The sequence below is a fragment of the Acanthisitta chloris genome, unplaced genomic scaffold, assembly GCF_000695815.1.
Source record: "Acanthisitta chloris isolate BGI_N310 unplaced genomic scaffold, ASM69581v1 scaffold3808, whole genome shotgun sequence".
Lineage (NCBI taxonomy): Eukaryota > Metazoa > Chordata > Aves > Passeriformes > Acanthisittidae > Acanthisitta > Acanthisitta chloris.
This window is the reverse complement of record NW_008686298.1, coordinates 25,581-46,197: the sequence shown is the minus strand read 5'-3', so window position 1 is coordinate 46,197 and position 20,617 is coordinate 25,581. Positions and strand designations below refer to the sequence as shown.

Sequence of the window (20,617 nt, the reverse complement as noted above, 5' to 3'; positions counted from 1 at the left end):
CAGAAAGTGTTGAGAAATGTAACAAGGTACCATACTCTTCTTCACAACAGTATGCGCTTTTTTTTTTTGCTTAGTTGATCCCTGTTATTAGTAGAGATGCTTTATTGTAACTCCTATGGTAACATTACAACTTTAGTAAAAATCCATTTTTCAAGAATATTGAACCCTTAAGAAAATGCCTTTACATTTTAATGAAAAAGACAGTATTTATTCTTACCTCTTCATCTGATTCTTGTTCTGGAGAATTTTCCAACCCCAGCTCAATCAAATACAAAACCATGCAAAGCACATGCTCTGATAAATTCTGGTGATCCATTAATATCTAGGTAGAAAAACAGACATTCACATCTTCGAAGATAAAGGCTTCAATATATCTAAACTTAAAAAAGACTGTTCTAGGTCATACCCTTTGGACTCTTCAGTTTTTTTGGGTTTTTATAAGTTGATTAAAAATTATTTCGATGTTCAGACAAAAACTAACCTTTGATTGTCACCACATAAGCAAAATTTTCTTTCGTATCTTTCCAGTCAAACAAACTTGCACCTTCCAGTTATTACTATCTCACGCTTCAATTTAGTTGTACACCAAAGTGACAGGTAAAGCTGCACAGACAACACTACTGTCAGCTACATGCAGAGAGCTGCAACCAGCCTTCCCTCCCTTTTTCATGTGATCAATCACCACAAGGCCCTAGTCCTGGCAGTGAGGCCTGGGTAACTGGAAAAGCCAGAAGGGTTAACATGAATTTAGTTCACAACCACCTTCACATCATCTTTTTTAGCTACAGATAATAAATGATCTTATCTTTAAATTAGTTAAGTGTCCATATCTTTCTGCTAGCACAGTTTTCAATGCACTGAGAGGGAGTACCAGTGCTGCTGAAATTAAAAACCAGGACAATTCTTCTCTTGAGAATATTCTGATTTAAAGGAAAGGAAATGGCAAAAACCTGCAAGTTACCAAAAAAGTGGATGAGGAAAAAAGCTTTAAATTTCACTGCAGACAGGCTACTGTACAAATTAGTATTTTTAGAGTGTAGACCAGTAAAGTTTTAAATGACTCAGTTTTAATGGGACAAATTGCCTAAGCAGATAAACCCATTAGAAATATCAGGGAGATAAAGTTCTTAGAAACAGCTTTTCTAAAAAATGTTTGAGCAGCTGATTTAATCAAATCTGAGATTACAGAGGTTATTTAACTAAAAAAGGGACGCAGTATTATGCTAATATGAAGATCCATGTGCAATTGTAGCAGTCAGAATCAAAAGTCATGCTGCCCAACACTTCTGAAACGTCAGATCATCAAATGTGATTGACTGTTCTTCTGTAGGAAGCCCCAAAAGTCAACAGACACAATAAAGGCTGTCATGAGTTGGCAAAATTTCACAAATAGAACAAACAATTTAAACCAACCCACACAATCAATCGCTACATGTTTTTTATCATTCATAAATCTGGTAGAAAAGTATTTGGCATTGCAGCTAAAACAAAAACCCAGAAATGTTAAGATTCTCAAGATGTAAGCCCTTGAATGTTCTCAATGAAATAGGAGGAAAACCTGCAAAAAATGTAACTGTACCTTGTAGAGAAGTGTGAAGAGCACAATGTGCAGGGTTTTGCAGTGTAAAAGCTTTATGAGACCTTTGTAACTTGGGTGTAGAGGTGTTCTCTTCTTGTAAGGAGGCCATGGATTTCCAGGGAATTTTCCACTTTGCTTTAAACTGTTGAAATAAATGTTAAATGTTGGAACTTACATTAGACAACTGCCACTATTAGAGATAACTATCCTACATTCTTATTGTTTAGACCAACTTTAGAACAGTAAGCATTTCTAAGGCATTTAATATATTTAAGCAGCATTCCAAAGAACTCCCACTCACTCCAGCCTTATTCTTCTGTGGATTACCACTGATTTAAATGACCTTTATTTATAAAGTTACATTATTTTTTAATTATTGCTAAGAATTTTGGCATTCTGTTTTCATTCTAAGAAGCACAGGGGAGAGACAGAACACTTCACCCAAATCCACATGTTAGACATCCAACAAAAATCTCACATCTGTAGCAACAGATTACATGCTACACCAGGAAACACTACCCATAATTAGTTATACTTGACAGTACCAATGCAATCATATCTATGAATTTAAAAATTAAGTGCTAAGTTCAACATGGACCCACATTTCTAAAGATAAGGTGGAATCTGGTGCAGTAGACAATGCAATCATTTAGTAGAATACTACCTTATTGAAAATCACTTACTGCATGCATTTATGATGACCCTTTGACTTACAGGAATAACCACAGGGGCAGGGGATTATTTCATTACGTTTATTATAAGGGGGTTTTAATCCTGATTTTTACTCCCAAGGTGTGAAATAAAATATGATCAAATTAAATCAGCTGAAATAAGAATCTCTTAAGAGTATAAGGCTGTAAGGGATGGAGTGTTAAGGGACATAATTAAGACCAAATCATCTTGCTTGTTAGAACTTAAGAGTTCCACAAGTGTTACTTTCCTGTATCAGAATTTAATTAACCCATGGTTTCTGTCATGGGTGAATACGCAGAAAAAACTCAGATTGTCCTCAAATTTCAAAACACAGAACATTAATACTGTGCTCTATGTACCTAAGTGTAAAATAAATACAGGTAAGGCTGCTTTAAGCAACCTGCTACTAATTTTTAAACACCACCTGTGGTTAAGTATTTTATCTGTGATTACATTCATTACTTCGTCTGTGGCACTTCAGATGTATTTTTAAACATCTGTGGAAGAGTAAGGGCCTAAGACAACCAAACCCTTAATGCTGCCTGTAAATTTATAGCCTATTTACTCAAGGGCATAACTGAACACATTGATAAAGTGATTGGTATTACCAGACAGTGAAAACACAAAATTTGTTGTGCAATGCTGCATTTCTAGAAATGCCCAGACTTACAATGCTGTGTATCTGTCCATTGCAGACTGCACATCTCTGCGGTAAACTGTTCGAAGTATCACCATGACAGGATCAAATTCCTTATCCCAAACTTCAGCTGTTGTATAAAAGAAACTACATGTTAACATTCTCTTTAAAGACCTTATGATCTATTCTAGATTCTCTTCTTGACCAGCTTTCATCATATAGTTTTCTATGATACAATTTTTTAAGTACAGTAACTTTTAATAAGTCTTACAAATAATGCTCACTGTAATAATAATTACTACTATTTATCAGGATAGAAGACTGGTTTTGGTGAAATTTTGGTTAGTTTCAAAGCAAAAAAAAAAATCCCCACTCTATTAAGGCAATAGATCTTTTCTGTTAACAAGTTTCCCTAAAGCAACCCCAAACCCACGTTTTCTGTATGCATCTTGTTTTGTTCTTTTTTATTTCCAAGCAGGTGTAAGAATAGGTTTAAATTATTTTTCACTTGGTAGGTGATAAGCACAAGCCCTCTTGAAAATAGACTGCAGAGCAGTTAGCAGTCAGATGATATTTTACCATTCAGTGTAGTGCACCAAATGACTATAGCAACACAATTTTTTTCAGTCTCAAAAATGGCCAAGTTTTGTATCAAATAGTATTTGTGACCAATCCTTCTCAAATAGTTCTTTGTTTTATTACAAATATCTATGCAATACTTTGGCATCAAAATCTTAGTTTCATTTAACAGCTCTAAAGTGATATCCAGAGTGACTTTTCACAGCAATTATAAACAGAAAAGTCAAAAGAGTCTACAAAGACATCCCACTTAATTGCTTTTTTTTTCTATTCACAAGTTACTAAAAATCAAAACTAAGTTTCCAAGCCAAAGTCAAGTGAAAATGTTAATTCTATTAATTTTTTCCAAGTGTTTAGCTCTCAGAGCACAGCAACATGAAGGCAAGATGCAATGACCCCCAGAAGAGGAAGACACCCAGCGGACACAGAATTTTAGCTCCCCCAGCAGGCACATCACAACACGAGCCATTTTTTTCTGGACAGAGTTTACTACTGAAGCCTGAAACATGGACCAAGCTTGTCTGGGCTGCTAATGCACAAAGATGAAAAAGAACTGAGTGAGTGAGCCATACATGGCATGTTGGAAAAGCACACACAGTTCATCTTCAACACACAAATCCACAGAGAATAAGAACCATCTGTTTCTGGAAGCCGGTTTGGGTTTTTTTTTTATAAATGATGGTTAATGGAAGGAAAATCAAGTGATCTGCAAACAAAGTAGATTTCATACCCACACACTCACAAATTTAGGGAAACAAGGGATTAGGGGGAATGGATCTCGGCATGACTTGTTTTAACTATCACAGGTCACAAAACTATAGTTCTTAAATGCAAAGGTTTAGAGAATGTGTATAGTCTTACAGAGACTACGAACACTTAAGAGGGTACAGTAAAGGAAGACATGCCAGCTTTTATTTCTGCAGAAACTGTTTTCAGTTTTCATTACTGTAAGAAAAAGAGAATCTGTATAATGTTAAAATTACTTCAGTGTTCACTGAATAGATGAGATACTTTACACAGTTTACCTCTGGAATAAACTGATTGCTTAAAGTTAAAAAGATCCTAATTTAAAAAAAAACCCAAACACTAGATTCCCTAAAGTGTTACAATTAAAGATACCATAATCCATCTTTTTTCCCCTTCACACTGTGTTATGAAAAAGACCAGCATGTCACAAGCTCTAGAAACCAGACATGACGTAAGGAAATGCAGTTTACATAACATCAAAATAAAGTTATTTTAAATACAAAGGTGTCAAGCAGCCCAATTACACGCCAAGGATCCAGGATTAATCAGTTCCCAAAACCATGGTTTCATAAAATTACTTCACTGCTTGATAATTAGTATAAAACCAAGGGCCTTGCTGACTCTTCAAATCCCCCAGTACTAAACCGGGCAATCAAGTTAGTACAGTATTAGTTCCCACATTAACAACCTCCCAAAGAACCCCCACAAAAGACAGTTTCAAAATTGTCAGACCCTAACCTTTCCAGTGCTCAAGGGAGTAAGGAGTTAATCCCCTTCAGCTTTGCCATTAGCTGAAGCACAACCAGAGCACATAGAGCATTTCAGATTCCTACAGGCTTATCTGCTCAGTGACAGGAAACAGTAATGGAACACTGAGTTCTTAAATTCTTTCTCTCCTTTGATATACCAATGCTGTATTGAGTCCAATTTAGATGACAAGCTGGTCAGGGGAAGAAACTTGTCATTTTTGCACTGTAGAATTATAGAACAATATTCTGTAACCAGTCTAGCCTGAACTTTGCTCTAGACCCTCACTACTGACTGCAAAAAACGTTACATGATACTAATGTAGTTATGCAATGTAAAATAACAAATGATGTTTTTAATAATCAAAATGTGGAGAAGTTCAAACAAAGTATCTCTGCAACTGACATCTCAGTAATGCAAACAGTTCTGAGCTACTGAACATACATCAGATTTTCTAAATCCCATGAATAACTGAGTATGCAGATCAGTGAAATACAAATAAGACCCATTTTCAATTCTCCATTTTCCCTTGCTTTCCAAGGACACCTAATTAATATGAGAAGCTTATTTGCATTCCAGATCAAAATGAATTTATTATAGGCTATAGGCAGTGTTTAGCAATGCTCCTAAATGTAGGCAATAGGCATAAAAATAAAGTCAAACAAGTTCTGTGGGGTTTCAGTGGTGGGTTTGGCTTTTTTGTAGAGAGGATAGGGTGGAGTTTTTAACACTGGTAGGTTGGGTTTGGAGCTTGGATTTTCTAAGCAAAGAAAACAACCCATAACAAAAACACCAAACAAATTCTGGTTAGGCATCTTGCCACCAGTTATGTTGTAAGAGAACACCAATGACCATACCTTTAGGTGTATACATTCCTTGCTGCATGGAACCTCCGGGTTCAAAAACAGGAGCTTTAAAATCAGCAACAGCTGACAGGACTGATTCAAAGCTTAAGCTTCCTGGAATAATACCACTTTTAGGATTGGGGTTTTCTGGAATGTAATGTTTGTGTTAAGGAAAGCAAAGTTGACTTAGCTGCAGGACAGAGCATTTCATTCCTCTCAACATTATCAGCCTCTCGTTTCAGCAGTGCTCAGTACTTACCACAAGAGGTCTGTATGCTCCAGCTGCTAGAGCTAGTAACTACTACTGAAGCGAATCAAAGACTCCTAGCAAGGGCATTAAACTTTTTAAAGCAAGACAACTGCTACGTGCTTGGCTGCAGATGCTAAGTACTTAATAAGAAATACAAACCACTATCGGTAGTGTATATAAAGTTTTTGAACTTCCCTTTATTTACAAACATTTTTGCCTTCTTAAAATAAGTAAACTTCTGCTCAGCAGTTAAGTGCTTGTATAAAGGATTCACTTATTTTACAAGTGATTTGCTAAGTGAATTTTTCAAAGTAATTCGCTTATTTTACATATTTAAGTGTTGAGGCATTAGGTCATACCATAATAATTAGTAAATCTTTGACACATCTTTAACAATCTTTTTAAATTGCTAGTATTTTTGCTCAATGCCTGCCCCAACTGTAAGCTCTTCTATGCAATCAACACAAGCTATTTAATTTGCCTACAAAGCCTGAGCCACTGAGAGCAGTAAAACCTGCTGCGTGGGGCCATGAACTGTACCTCTGTACAGCAAGAGTCCCTGGAGGTTGCTGTTCTTCAACTAAGATACTTTCCCCATAGCACGTGCTTTAATGTCAAAGCAACATGCAGGAACTGCTATTATTTTTATTTTCAGCTATTGACAGCAAAAGCCAATAGAGCATGGAGTGGGGCTTGTTTTTACACTGGTATAAAATCAGCAATAATCAAAGGCTCAAATCCAGGTAAAGGTGACACTTGGCTAAACTGTCAACAAAGACACTGGAAAACAGTTTTGCTACTTCACAGCTAAAAGACTTCTGCAGTGTAACAAACAAATAAATAAATAAAGAGTAGCTTAGCATTTTATACCAAAACTAATTTAAATCATTAGGAAGTATTGCATAGTTTGTAAGAAAAAACAAAATTGGAGCAAATGCCTTTACTAATAAGTATATGCAATCTCACCTTAACACAGTATGTTTTAATTATGTAAGCTAAAATCATGCTGCTGCAGCTCCAAAATCCCACTACTATCCAGGCACCTGTCATTCTCATCTATGCATATTAGTCAATATACTCCAAGGATATGAGATCCAACAATGAACTGTGTGTCCTGTCATTCATACAGAGTTGGGCTACCATCTCTGCTCTGAGGATCTCATCATCTGTCATTCCTAGAACAATAAAAGTTAAAAAGCCATTAAAATAGCACGATTTAAAACACACATTCAGCTGTCATTCGACATTAAAGCATGGAAAACTTGACACAAACTAATATTAACTAACAACATAGTGCTATAAAAATACAGGAAGAAGTAGGAGAGGGGGCAAAAATATTATGAAAGACACACTCTCAGCCAGAAAAGACAGACACAACTAAAACTGCTGTCTTTCTGGAGAAGATACAGAACCTTCATGTGATCACCTATACAAATCACCCACTTCCACTAAAGCCATTTTCCTCCATTTCTCTGTATTACATCTAATTCCTAAGGGAACAGCATTCACTAACTGGCAAAGATGAAACCAAGTGTTGAATGCATTACGGTGCTATATGGTTAAACAGCTTTAAGGCAACTACTAAATGTTGACTACAAATGAACATGTTATAATGTTACTGACATGCAGGTATTCCTAAAGCAGTGACTCTTACCTAAATGTAAACGAAGGCTTAAGAGAAGGACCAAAAATGTTAAGGCTCCTTCCAACATGGATCTTTCGTGCTCCGAGTCAAGAACTGTATTTTGATGCTGTGATGCCATTGTTAACAGATCTACCACCTTAAATCTACATGGCAAACAGTAAAGGCAGAAACATCACTCTCCAACATTAAAACACCAATGTGAAATGTACTGAAAAGCTCAGGATACCATTCACAACAACTTAAAATGAACACAAAGTGAAATATATGCAAACAAACATACAAGAAACCCCTGTTCTTTTAGATTTTTATTTGTCTATGGAATGTGCTACTGTGATATTCACTCCACATGAAAACACCTTAGATGTATGAACATAAAAAAGCTAATGCCAATTACTCCATTTTCGAATCCTGGTATTTTTTTCCAGAAAAGCAGACATCCTTTCTGTGTCTCTTACTACTGCAGCTCTATTCACCTACTTCTTCAGGCCAAAATACCCCAGCATATTAACATTTGCAACACTTAAAAATCCTAAAGATGCTCAGAAAACAAATGTCTGAAGTTTAACTATACTGCACTGTACACCAAAAGCCAATCTTGTTTAAAATCAAGAGATAACTCTTTCAATAGAGCCCTTAGGTAAATGTTTTGGCTAGGCAGAGTTGTACCACTGGAGATGTGTATCAGACACTCACTTTTCCTATTACATGGCATAAATTAGACAACACCTAACAAAACATTTAACAAGAGCATTCATCTTTTAACTTACCTTTCAAAAACAGACGAAATAAAATAATCTGGGTCCAGCCTAGAGGCACAGACCTGTAGAAAGAGAATACATTAATTTTATTCAATAGTTCATTAGCAAACAATACTGGTTTGACTTCTCAAAAAGCATAACTTACTTGCAGCAGATAAATGTCAGGATCAATCATTGAATTGCAGAAATGAGACTGCACATAAGTCATGGCTTGTCCTTTAATTTGTAGACCATTTCTAACCCACATGTTGCTGTGAATTTCAGACAGACTTGCCTGTTCAGGGAAAATAAAAAGAAATTATAAATATTTCAGGGATATTCAGCTATTCGGTTCATTGTTAGCAGATCTTCAACATATGATCATAGAAATATAGAAACCATGTAAATGTTTGGGTTGCAAGGGACCTTAATGATCATCTTGTTCCACGCCCTGCCATGGGCAGGGACACCTTCCACTAGCTCAGGTTGTTCAGAGTCCCATCCAACCTGGCCTTGAAAGCTTCCAGGGATGGAGCAACCACAGCTGCTCTGGGCAACCTGTTCTGTGCCTCAACACCCTCACAGTAAAGAAAGTCCTTGTGATACCTAGTCTAAACTACTCTCTTGCAGTTTAAAGCCATTCCTCTTTGTCCTGTCACAACCTGCCCTTGTGAAAAGTCACTCTGCAGCTTTCTTGTGGAATCATAGAAGGGACCCTTTAAAGGTCACCTAGTCCAACTCCCTGCAATCAGCAGGGACATCTTCAACTAGGTCAGGCTGCTCAGAGTCCCATCTAATCCAACCACAAATATTTCCAGAGATGGGGCATCTACCACCTCCATGGGCAACCTGTTCCTGTGTTTTACCATCCTCATTGCAAAAACATCTTACATCATTTTATGCACTAACATTATACATATACATACACACTACACCTTTATATACTTTTTATACTAATTTACTTCCCCTGGGGAGTGAGGGATGAAAAGGAACCACTGCAAGTTTATGAAACAGACACCATACTTTCACATGAGAACGTTTCAGACATTGAAAGTGATCAAAGCCAAATGAAGTGATTTATCTATGTAGCGATTTATTATAATATTGAGAAATACTCTGAAAATGAAGGCATCATGGTTAAAAAGAGGATAGAGATAAAAGCAGTGACTACAAATACTGCTCACTACTACTTACATACAAATACCTCCGAATTTGTAAACTATAAAAATACTGCAGAGTACATCCATTCTTGAACTCATTCTCAATTTAAAATATGGAAGTTTCCTATATGGTTCCTCTCAACTAGCTATTCACATTACAATGCTATGTTTTCAAAGGGTTGATTCTTCCTACCCTTTCAGAAGTGCTACAGTGAACATTATCAACATACTTCTCAGAGTATGGTAACTAATGCCACATAATTAATTCTGGAAATAAGAAGGGGGAAAAAAGTTTATCTTAACTACTCAGTATATTTTAGTTATTATTGTCACATATTGCTTATTTTGATATTCCACAGTTAAGATATAGTTCCCCTTGCTAAGTACTTTCTAAAGATACTTAAATGACTGAGGGTGAAAGGTCAGACAGCAATTATTTTTTCTGTATTTCTACATCTGCAGTCAGAACTCTGCCCGTACCTGAATCTGAAGTGGGTGAATCATTAGTTTCATCAGCATCTCCTGATCTGGCAAGATAGTATCCAGATCTAGTTCTTGGCATTTGACAGCCTAGAAACAAAAGCAAGCACATGGTGTCCTGAATATCACACTCAACAGGGTACTTCCATCCTCTGTGTGATTACAGCACGTGCTTACCTTACTCAGAAACATGGCAAAGTAACGGTGCAGCGGCAAATGAAAAGTAACTTGGTTAGGAGCTGGCTGAAAGTAAAATAAAAGTATTTTAGTATCATATATTAAAAAAACCAAACCCACAAATGTCTTTGTCACAACCACCAAGAACAGCATCTTGCATGTCTTTATTTGATGGACTTCTTTCCACTAACCTAGTATTACTTCATTCCCCTGCAGTTTCTGATCATTCAGAAGTTTCCTTCAGCTGTTGTTAATCTCTTACTAAGCTCCCAGTAGCTAATGGCACTCTGATTTGACTGAGTATTGCTTGCTAAATGGCAAAGCTGCTCCCTACTACCACAGCAAAAGAGCTTCTGTTCTGCCATTGCTACAGCTCTTCATCCAGCAGAACAGTAGTGTATCAACAGCACTGCTTTTACAACTCACACAGCTTAAGCTTGCACCAGCAAATTTAAATCACCAAGACTCTACAAATAAAGGAACCTAGGACATAACACTGCAACTATTAACTACAAACTACTTTCAGCAAGGCAATCCTTTTCCATTTAAGGTGGGAGCACAGGGAGGAGGGAAAGTATCACCTTTAGAATTTAATCAGATTTTCACAGTACTTTTTTAAAAATTCATTAAGGATATTTACCTCATCTACAAAGTTGATAGCATCAAACCAGTCCTGAAGTGCTTCAAGGCAGTATCTGACAACATTTCGTGTGTATTCCTGTGTTTCCTGCAGTAAGAGAAACCAGTACACTATATAAGCCAGAACAGTTTTAACTAAGAGTAACTGTTTTCCTACTACAAATAAATTTGATTTTTTCAATAATACTTTTACAGGACATACAATTGTTAAGGTTGGAAACGACCTCCATGGTCACTGAGTTCAAGCTTTGACTGAACACCACCTTGTCACCTAATCCATAGCACGAAGTGCCACATCCACTCGTTTCTTGAACTCTTCCAGGGATGGTGACTCCATCACTTCCCTGGGCAGCCCATTCCAATGCTTAACCACCCTTTCCATGAAGAAAGTCTTCCTGATGTCCAACATGAACCTCCCCCCTGGTGCAACTTGAGGCCATTTCCTCTTGTCTTCTCACTAGTTGCCTGGGAGAAGAGGCCAACCCACACCTGACGACAACCTCCTGTCAGGGAGTTCTAGAGAACAATAAGGTTTCCCCTGTGCCACCTTTCCTCCAGGCTAGACACCCCCAGCTTGCTCAGCCACTCCTCATAGGACTTATTCTTTAGACCCTCCACCAGCTTTGCTTCCCTTCTCTGGACCTGCTCCAGCACTTCAATGTCTTTCTTGCAGTGAGGCACCCAGAACACAAGATCTGAGGTGTGGCCTCACCAGTGCTGAGTACAGAGTGACAACCACTGCCCTGGTCCTGCTGGGCCCGCTATTTGTGATACAGGCCAGGATGCCATTGGCTTTCTTGGCCACCTGTGTACACTATTGGCTCACGTTCAGCCACTGTCAACCAGCACCCCCAGGTCCTTTTCTGCTGTGCAGCTTTCCAGCCACTCTGCCCCCAGCCATGGGGTTGCTGTGATCCAAATGCAGGTGTCAGCACTTTGCTGTTATTAAACCTAATACTGCTGGCCCCAGTCCATTGATCCAGCCTGTGATGCAACAGGCTGAATGATCCAACACTTTCAGATTTATGGAGAACAAACAAAATGTTCAAACATGTGGCTGAAGACATGACTGACAAGGCAACAGGTGGAGCAAAGAATCTTAGAGGCCTTAAAAAAAAGGCAGACCATCCCATCCCTAAGCAAAAAAAGAAAGGAATACTTTGAAAAGCCAGAAGTTGCAATTTGGTTTTTAAAAGCTAATACAGACTCATAAATCAATAAACTCATAATGTATCAGTGTTAGTATAGTAAGTAATAGTGTCCATCCACTACATCACAGAATCACAGGATATTCAGAGTAGGAAGGGATCCACAAGGATAGTCAAGTCCAACTCCTGGCCCAGCACAGGACACCCCCAAGAATCACACCATGTGCCTGAGAGCATTGTCCAAATGCCTCTTGAGCTCTGTCAGGCTTGGTGCGGTGACCACTGCCCTGGGGAGCTGTTCCAGTGCCCAAACACCCTCTGGGGGAAGAACTTTTTCATAATATCTAACCTCCCTGACACAACTTCAGACCATTCCCTTGGGTCCTGTCACTGGCTGCCAGAGAGAAGAGGTCAGTGCTGCCCCTCCTTTGCCCCTCGTGAGGGAGTAGTGACACACAATGGAAAGGCTTTTGCAAACACCTGATTTAACCTGTTTTAAAATCTCATGGTATGCTCACACACATACTTTCAGTGATAGCTCAATTCTGGCATTAGTATCTCATGGACACTATTACTTACTATACTAATTTCAAATACAAATATTTATTTCATAGAAAATAAAATAGTAAAAATGTTTTTCATAGGTTAAGTATTCCTAAAAGCTGATGGATTCCAGTTTTGCTATAACTTAATATACCTCACAGTCTAGCAAATAGTAACAAGTCTTTGCTCTAGTTTGGACACCATGAGATGTCAGAACCTAAGAGGCTTTCACCTCATTGTCAGTATAACAACACAAACCCATAAATTACTCCATCCCCCATAATAATAATAATGAAGTGTCTATTTGCAGACACAATTAACATTATGATGACATTAGGATGACTCCTGTATCTCCTTTCCCACTGAACAAAGGCAGAATGACTCAGAGACATTTATCAAGTTCTTCATCAGATTAGAAGTTGTTCCATGTGTACAGTCACATGTGCACATCCTGACCTTGCAGTCTCAGTGCTGGAGACAATAAATTAGGTTAACAAGCAAGAATTCTACACTCACTGTACACAGAATCCGACCTGAATTGAGTTTTATGTTATTTGATAGACAAAGACAGAAGAACTCAGGTCTTTTCAAACACAAGCCAGATAGACCTTTCAGGTTTGAGAACTGTAGAGTAAGTCATGAATAAAGCCAAGAATCATGACAGAGAAACACCAGCCTTACCCTAACTTTGCAGTGTGACAGAAGCCCCCACATTGGCTGGGCACAGGCTTCCAGCTCTGCAGCAAAGGCAGCATAGTATGTCTGTGATTCAAACTCCACGTGCTCATTTAATTCTCTTTTATTCAAATTCATACCTGCAAAGATTTAAGCAGAGTTATGCAACGCAATATTTAACTAGAGCTAAATGGAATGCAGTATTTTTAGTGTTATGCATTTACACACCTATGAAGATAAAAAAACCTCCCTAAGTGTAAGAATCTATTTTATCTAGCAGCAGAATAACTGATAAAAAAATGAGAACAAGCAACAAAGTTTGAACAGAAATAAACCAGAAAAGAACAACAGCTCTAAACTGGCTAGTAACTGCAGTCAGTCCTTGCTGTTCAGGTGACATTAACTTGGACATCAGCCCTTCAACTTTGCATGTCACTGAATCGATGCGAACATTTGGGTGCTGATCCCCTTTCTAGGCAGAAACTTCATCAGTGTTGAGAAGCTCACCAATGGGAAGTATTTTTTAATAATAAAAAAAAATTTCTTTGCATCAACTTAACCAGTAACTGACTTCTAGCACAAGTTATGATCTGTACTTTAAGTACAACCTCAGAATTCTTGCACCATGAACCTCAGTCAAGTGTGATGTGATTGCTCTTTGACTACTTCACACAAGACAAAGATCCATTTGTTCATTTTTTAAATCTATCTGCTTTCTAGAATATGCTGTTCTCTTCCAGAAATACAAATTAAATATTTACATACAGCATTGTAAGGATTTTGCTGCTGTGAACATTAAGCTCTCTAAACATCCTTGTATTAGTACTGATTATAAAAGTCACATACCTTGAAAAAATGATACAAAATTCATCCATGTTACCAAAAGACCATGATCTTCCAAAAATTTCTTTGCCACACTTTGGTGTGAAAGTATGTTTATAAAATCACTAACCAGGGGCCAGTAAGTATTATTCTTCAGTAGTGCTTCCCCACAATTCACCACCACATGTAAACTATTTTCTTCATCTAGATGTAAACAAAAGAAAACAAAAAGAAAACAAAGAAGCAAAGAGAATAAATTATAATTTTTTCCTTCTTGTTGTAATTTATAAATAAAGTTACAGAAGAGTGTGAAAATAACTAAGATGTACTGTAATGCTGTGGTTAGAGACACACAGAGAAAGCTACAGAAAAGAATGGTTTGTCTGTGGTGTCTGAGGCTGTTCAGTCATCATGGTCTCACTAACACAGACCCCAATCAGTAGGAGCCACTCATACTTTGAGCAGTATCACCACCTTTGAAAAGCAGTACATTAGCAAAACCATCATAGTTATATCTTTTTTGAATACTCTCAGGAAGTATAAAAAGACCAGACACTGGAATTCCTATCATGAACACCTGAAATCTATTTTGAATCTGACATACTCCCAGTGAGCAAACTACCTACAGCATTCACAAAGAAATCTGGTAATCAAAACCCACACTGGCACACTGAGTCTGCAAAGAGTAGAGCAAAGTGTTCCCACTCTGAAGCTGGGACAGAGGGTTGACACAGCCTGCTCAAGCCTAGGGCAGGAGAAGGTTCCCAAAAGAGAAGAATAAGAAATTGAGGGAAGGGATCTCTTTCCCCCACCCCAAATCACAGAAACATGTCCTCTACAGCTGTCAAATAAATCTCCTTGTTTGCTTTTCCTAAGAGGGGCCTCTAGAAACACCAGATGGGAGACAGAATTGGTTCTGTCAGAAAAATGAAGCAGATTTCATCCTGACAAATATGTTGCCTGAGTTGCACACAACTATGAACAGATACCTTCTCATCCCCAGAAGGTAATACAGAGCTCCAATTCTTAAGACTGACTCTTATCTATTACACCGAAGCACTGGAAGGAACAGGCAGCCAGAAGTATTCTGTGGAGCTTTTTCCAAGCTTCTCTGCCACAGTTGATCAAATATTCTTTGATCTCTCTCACTATCTGGTACATCTGCAAAGAAAGGCAACCAGGTCTTTCTGGTCAGCTGCCTGGTTCCCACATGCTCACACAGCCTATCCAAGTACAGGATAACATCTCTGCCTCAACCTGCTGAAGGACTTTGCAAAGAGCAAACAAGTCCATGTTGCTGATTCTCTGCCCCAGTATAGATCACACAAACCCAAAGTTACTTCAAATGGACAGGGACACTGTCTCTTATTCAGAATACTCTACAAGCCACAATTAATGTTAAGTCATTTAAGAGTTTGGTTTTACAAAGGATGTACCATTACCAAATGCTTTCCTTGGGGCTATAAATTCTTCTCCCACAATAAATTCATTAGGAGGAAAAGTACTAATAGAAAGGAAAAAAGTCTCTTAGAACATCGAGACATACATCTTCCTAGGGAGCCAGTTTTATTATCTGCATCTGTATTTCTCCTCATCATCCTTTCACACCACATGTGAGAGAGGTTAGCTGAACTAGTAACACTTAGGAAGTTGGTATCAACACAGCTAGATCAAGTCTGTTCCATGAAAACAGTTTGTCACAGCATCCACAAACACCCTTAGTGAACTGTATAGGTGTCAGCTGTTCAAAAGACAAGTAGGATCTGTGAGCAGTGTAAACTAAACACACCATAGCAGATACAATTCCTGCTCCATACATTCCTTGCTCCTCTCGAATAATGCTTTCTCCATCTGTCCATTGGCTGGATTTGCAAACTTGGTCTAAACAACCTACTTGTCTGCAGGAGCTGTACAAACAGAATTCTTCTCAATTTATCTCCCCAGCACAGACTTTTAACACACTTTTCACTATTTCCAGCATCGTAAGAGATAACTTTACCTAAACACAAGATACAAGCCCACAGAACTGCAAAAGAAGGCCAAAGAGAATATGAGGGGGATTTTTTTTGTCTGATCTTCTTCTGCCAATTTACAATATGCCCAACCCCTTATACATAAAGCAGTAAGGAGGAAATGTTGTGAAACACTGAAAAGCACTAGACATATTCCAGTGCTGGACTTGGATAGTATTAGGCTTACTGGTGGACTCAGTGGTCTTAAAGGCCTTTTCCAACCTAAAAGGTTCTTAATTCAGCGACGGAGCTTAGCTAAGAGAAATCAATGGTGCTGGAAAAAGGAAGCAGTGGGATAGCTGCTCCAGGGCTAAGTCTTTTCTCATAAATCTATCATAAATAGATCTGATGTTATTTAACTTACCAGCTCAAATTTACATCATTAACTACCAGGAAGCTTCTCCAGAGAATGCTTAATCACATTCACAGCCTTTTTCTCTTTGGCTGCAAATTCTGACCCATTACAGAACCTGAGTGCCATGCTAGCACCATCCCATGCTGACCAACAAGTAACATTCAGAAGATGCTTAAAAATTACATCCCACCAATATGGCATTGATTTAGCAAGTCATTTGACATACAAATTGTTAAATATTCCACATTTTTCTTTAATACTGTAAAACAATCTATGTAGGGCAACGGAAGAATTTCTCATGGTGCAGTCTGCTGAACGAGGGCACTCTTGGGACCTAGATGAGTGAGAATTCCCTGTTTCAGTATGGTCATTCTGAATTAGGCTATACATAGAGCAGACTCTGAGACAAAGGATACTACGGGAAATACAAAAACCAATTTCATGCATAAGTTGGTGATACTTATTTAGCAGCAGCACTCAGCCAGTCTAGAGAGTACTTTCAGCTTGAAACTAGGATAAAGAGGGCTGAGAGGTCTGCAGTCTGTTAGGCACATAAAAGCACTGAATAACAGAAGTCAGCAAGATTCACTGTGTCACCGCTTTCAGATAAGGACAGGTAAAACAAGGAGGGTGGAAATAGGACAGTTGTTTTCACTAAGTAAGTTACACAGTGTACACTAGTTCAAATTCAAATTGCCATTCTGTCAAACAAAAGCTTGAACAAATTATATTTGTAAAGTATTAAATCATTCTCCTCTAATTATACTGAGTTTCATTCAGGCAATCACAGGTGAGAAAAATTAAAATTATGTTAAATACTGCAAATAGCTTGTGAAATACCTTGGAAATATTTTTACATTAATAAAGGTCTCAATTTGCATATATAATTCCTCAAACAGTTGTTTATGCATTTTACCCAACCTATTTAGCACCTGTAACATAATACTTTGTATTCTAAACTATATAACATTGCTATAAAAGAAAAATCCTACAAACTAAAGGATAAGACATCAGTATCACTCTTGATACCTCTGTATTTCTAGGAAATGTTGATACTGAGCCTCTACCACATATTGCTAGACTGTCCATTTTTGAAAAGCGGTTGGGGGGTGGGATTGGCTATCAAAGAAATGAAATTTCCTCTATAACCAATTTATTATTAATGGAAAGAAGCAAACAAACCAACCAACCTACCTTGCAATTCACTTTTAATAAGGCAACTTTCCATCATGTACAACAGAACAGTGACCATAATATCCAGCAGTTGGCATTCTTCTGTTACTTGGCGTGCCAGTTCTTCATTGCTGAACAACTGAACACTGATATGCACAATTCTGTTAGACATTGTGTCTGATTCATGGCTTTTCTTCAGTGTTTTCATAATAAATGCATAATGCTGAACAAAAGTTTTTGTAAAAGCAATCTGAAAATTATAAAGAAATGTGGACGTTAACAAGCACCAAAGGTTACAGTTTCCTTTCACTCTAACAGATTCCTCTGCAGAAGTACAATCAACACCAGTTGCCATGACAAACCAAAACTCCTGGCCTAAGCATCCCATGTCTGCTTCCTAGAAAACAGTCCACAAGAAAAGACTTATTTATAGAGGAAAATTATGCCTCTATTTTTATTATCTTTTCCCAAAATCTCATCTTCTCATTCTATACATTCCGCACCAAAAAAAAAGTCCAAAAATGTTCAAACAAAGAATATAAGGTCTCATCACACCTGTGAAAGTAGCAAAGTTCTAATAATTAATTTATCCCAGATTTTTACATCCCACAACAGGAACTCATGTCCTAAAATGATACACCATGAACAGTGACATTACTAGTGCATGATAAAGCTGCCTTATCACTTGCACTCATTTACCTATGGAGTAAGGTTTTAATTCATCTGTCAAGGAAGACATTTCAACACTGAATTCCATTTCTGCTATCATAACATCCTACAATTTATTAATAAACTTGTAGCAGTTTCTCCCCAATAACTAAATTCATCATCAAGTCTTGCTATGCCTCACACAACTGTTTGGGTTTTTTTAAAACCAGGTAAGTATTTAAATGTATTGATACATACACACAGAAAGCTTAGTACAGTTTTGTGTCCCACTGCATTAGCCTCAAATTGCACTGTAAAACAACCTTGTGGACTGCACATACATGTGGGTATATCTGTGGGGTTTGATACCACTTCAGGTTCTGAATTAACACCATCTGGACTTGCTTGGCTCAGTAAGACGACGAGCTGTGTAGTGATGAAAACTTTCAGATCAAAGTCTAAAACTCCCTTGCCTATTCCTTCCAAAAGTATTAACCTTTCATAAGCATAAAATTATTTATTTTAAAACCACCCCAGGCAGCTGCATTTTCACCAGACCATATACAAATCACTACTCCCTTTTACCTGCCTTAGGCTCAGTGCTCCCATATTTTTATTACAGCACTATCATGTTATTCTTGTTTAGAAAATACTCCCAAAAATATGATGGCGTAATGCTCTGCTGGGCACAGAAACTGCTCTTCTGGAAAACACCCTGAGAAATAAAGTTGCTTATGCAAAAAAATGGACCAGGGTGTGGATGGGGATGTCACTGCAGGAAACACTGCAAGACTACTTAACTTGCCTTCCTTTAGCTGGTCCACAATGATGGAAACCTGTATAATAACTGTGTGTCTCCTGTGTACAGCACCCACAGAGCAACTGTAACTGCTGTCAGCTAAAGCCTTTTCAGAACAATCTATTTGCAATATTTGTGTGACATCAATACAGATCACTCTGGTATTCAGATATTCCTATCACATAATTTCCTCTGTATTAAAGCTTGAAACAATTTTAATCACTGGCAATAGCACTTATCATCAAGACATTCACACTATTAATGTTAAGCCTCAGACACCAATGACGCACCAGATATTCTAAGTTAGTATATTAATACTGCTAGTAAAAAAGTATACTTTATTTATATATAACTTCTTCCCACTGCATTATGTTTAAATAGGATTCTCAAGTTCTGTGATGCAGAAGCTACCTTTTACTTGTTTTACACAGCACTCTCAATTCAAGCTGACTGCAAAAACATCATCCTTCCCCAAAGACAAATTCAGGAATTTTTATTTCGTTATTTTAAATTGGCATGCATCAAAATTTTCGGTGCCTCACTCATATACAATAATCAACTTCTGAAAGTACTGTAAATTTTCTCTTAAGGCAGTATAATGGTAGAGACTCTGTAAAACACTTAAGCAAAGGAAAGACAGAACATTTACTCCTACATTCTCTTAATTCTAAATCAAACTAACAGATACAACCCTTTCCAATTTTGAGAAGAAAAACTAAACTAAATTCCAGAAGTTAAAATGCTGAAATACTGTGGTACACTGCAGTCCATATATAAAACCAGTCATGGTAGGCCAAATCAGCTCATCTACCTCAGTGTCTTTTCTTTCAATGGCCAAAGCTATACACACAAGTAAGTAAAAATAAACAAAGGAGAGGGAATGCAGATATTGACATAACACATCTTTCCAAGCAGTCAGCTTCCAACCATTTGCAAGAAGTGCCTTCCTAAGACAGACATGTTTTCTGTATATTTCATTTCCTTCACTGACTTCCTCTCTGTGATCTTGTGCAGCTTTTAAATTTCTAATCCACGGAAAAACAAAGTTAATTTTTTCAACCGGTCTTTCTTCTTGGTGGCTACTCAAGCCCAAAACTTTTAGGAACCTAACAGCAACCCCATGTTTCAGTTAGAATTTACATCTCCCACGTTTATGTTCTCAGTGCTAAGAAGAAGATATTTCTGCCAGCTGAACAGTGTGCTAAAATTAAGGTTCTGACAGGAAAACTGCTCTACAGAATTTGTCAAACAGCATGTCCAGGGGTTAGTAAAGCCCTATTGCTCTAACAGCTGCCTCAACAGTCACTGAGGGTGGTGCCTTACAAGGCACAGCATTTCTGGTAATTATGTTTGTTGATTCATTATCTCTACCAGATGCTTTTGCATTTTTCTACTTCCATTATTCCATATTTCAGCAAGGCTCAGCTCTTGGATGATTTACACTCTTCCATCAACTTCTTGTTTACTGCCAATGCATTCTCTGCCTTCATCTTGGTCACCAGAAGGTCTATTTTTCTGGCCTTTTGT

The 20,617-nt window shown here is 37.7% G+C and overlaps 1 protein-coding gene across 1 annotated transcript in view; it reads right to left on the bottom strand.

Moving 5' to 3' along the window:
* Positions 1 to 217: 217 nt before the first annotated feature.
* Positions 218 to 20,617, bottom strand: part of LOC103807323 (E3 ubiquitin-protein ligase UBR3) — a gene marked incomplete at its 3' end in the record, with an annotated part of 33,425 nt that continues 13,025 nt past the window's right edge. The window contains exons 8-21 of the mRNA XM_009080052.1: positions 17,665 to 17,893; positions 14,128 to 14,307; positions 13,288 to 13,421; positions 10,917 to 11,003; positions 10,277 to 10,342; positions 10,100 to 10,189; positions 8,626 to 8,754; positions 8,490 to 8,542; positions 7,732 to 7,865; positions 7,167 to 7,252; positions 5,840 to 5,981; positions 2,943 to 3,039; positions 1,580 to 1,721; positions 218 to 322 (exon numbers count right to left, since the gene is read on the bottom strand). Coding sequence (XP_009078300.1) covers positions 218 to 322; positions 1,580 to 1,721; positions 2,943 to 3,039; positions 5,840 to 5,981; positions 7,167 to 7,252; positions 7,732 to 7,865; positions 8,490 to 8,542; positions 8,626 to 8,754; positions 10,100 to 10,189; positions 10,277 to 10,342; positions 10,917 to 11,003; positions 13,288 to 13,421; positions 14,128 to 14,307; positions 17,665 to 17,893 — 1,674 coding nt within the window. The remainder of the gene's footprint in view (positions 323 to 1,579; positions 1,722 to 2,942; positions 3,040 to 5,839; positions 5,982 to 7,166; positions 7,253 to 7,731; positions 7,866 to 8,489; positions 8,543 to 8,625; positions 8,755 to 10,099; positions 10,190 to 10,276; positions 10,343 to 10,916; positions 11,004 to 13,287; positions 13,422 to 14,127; positions 14,308 to 17,664; positions 17,894 to 20,617) is intronic.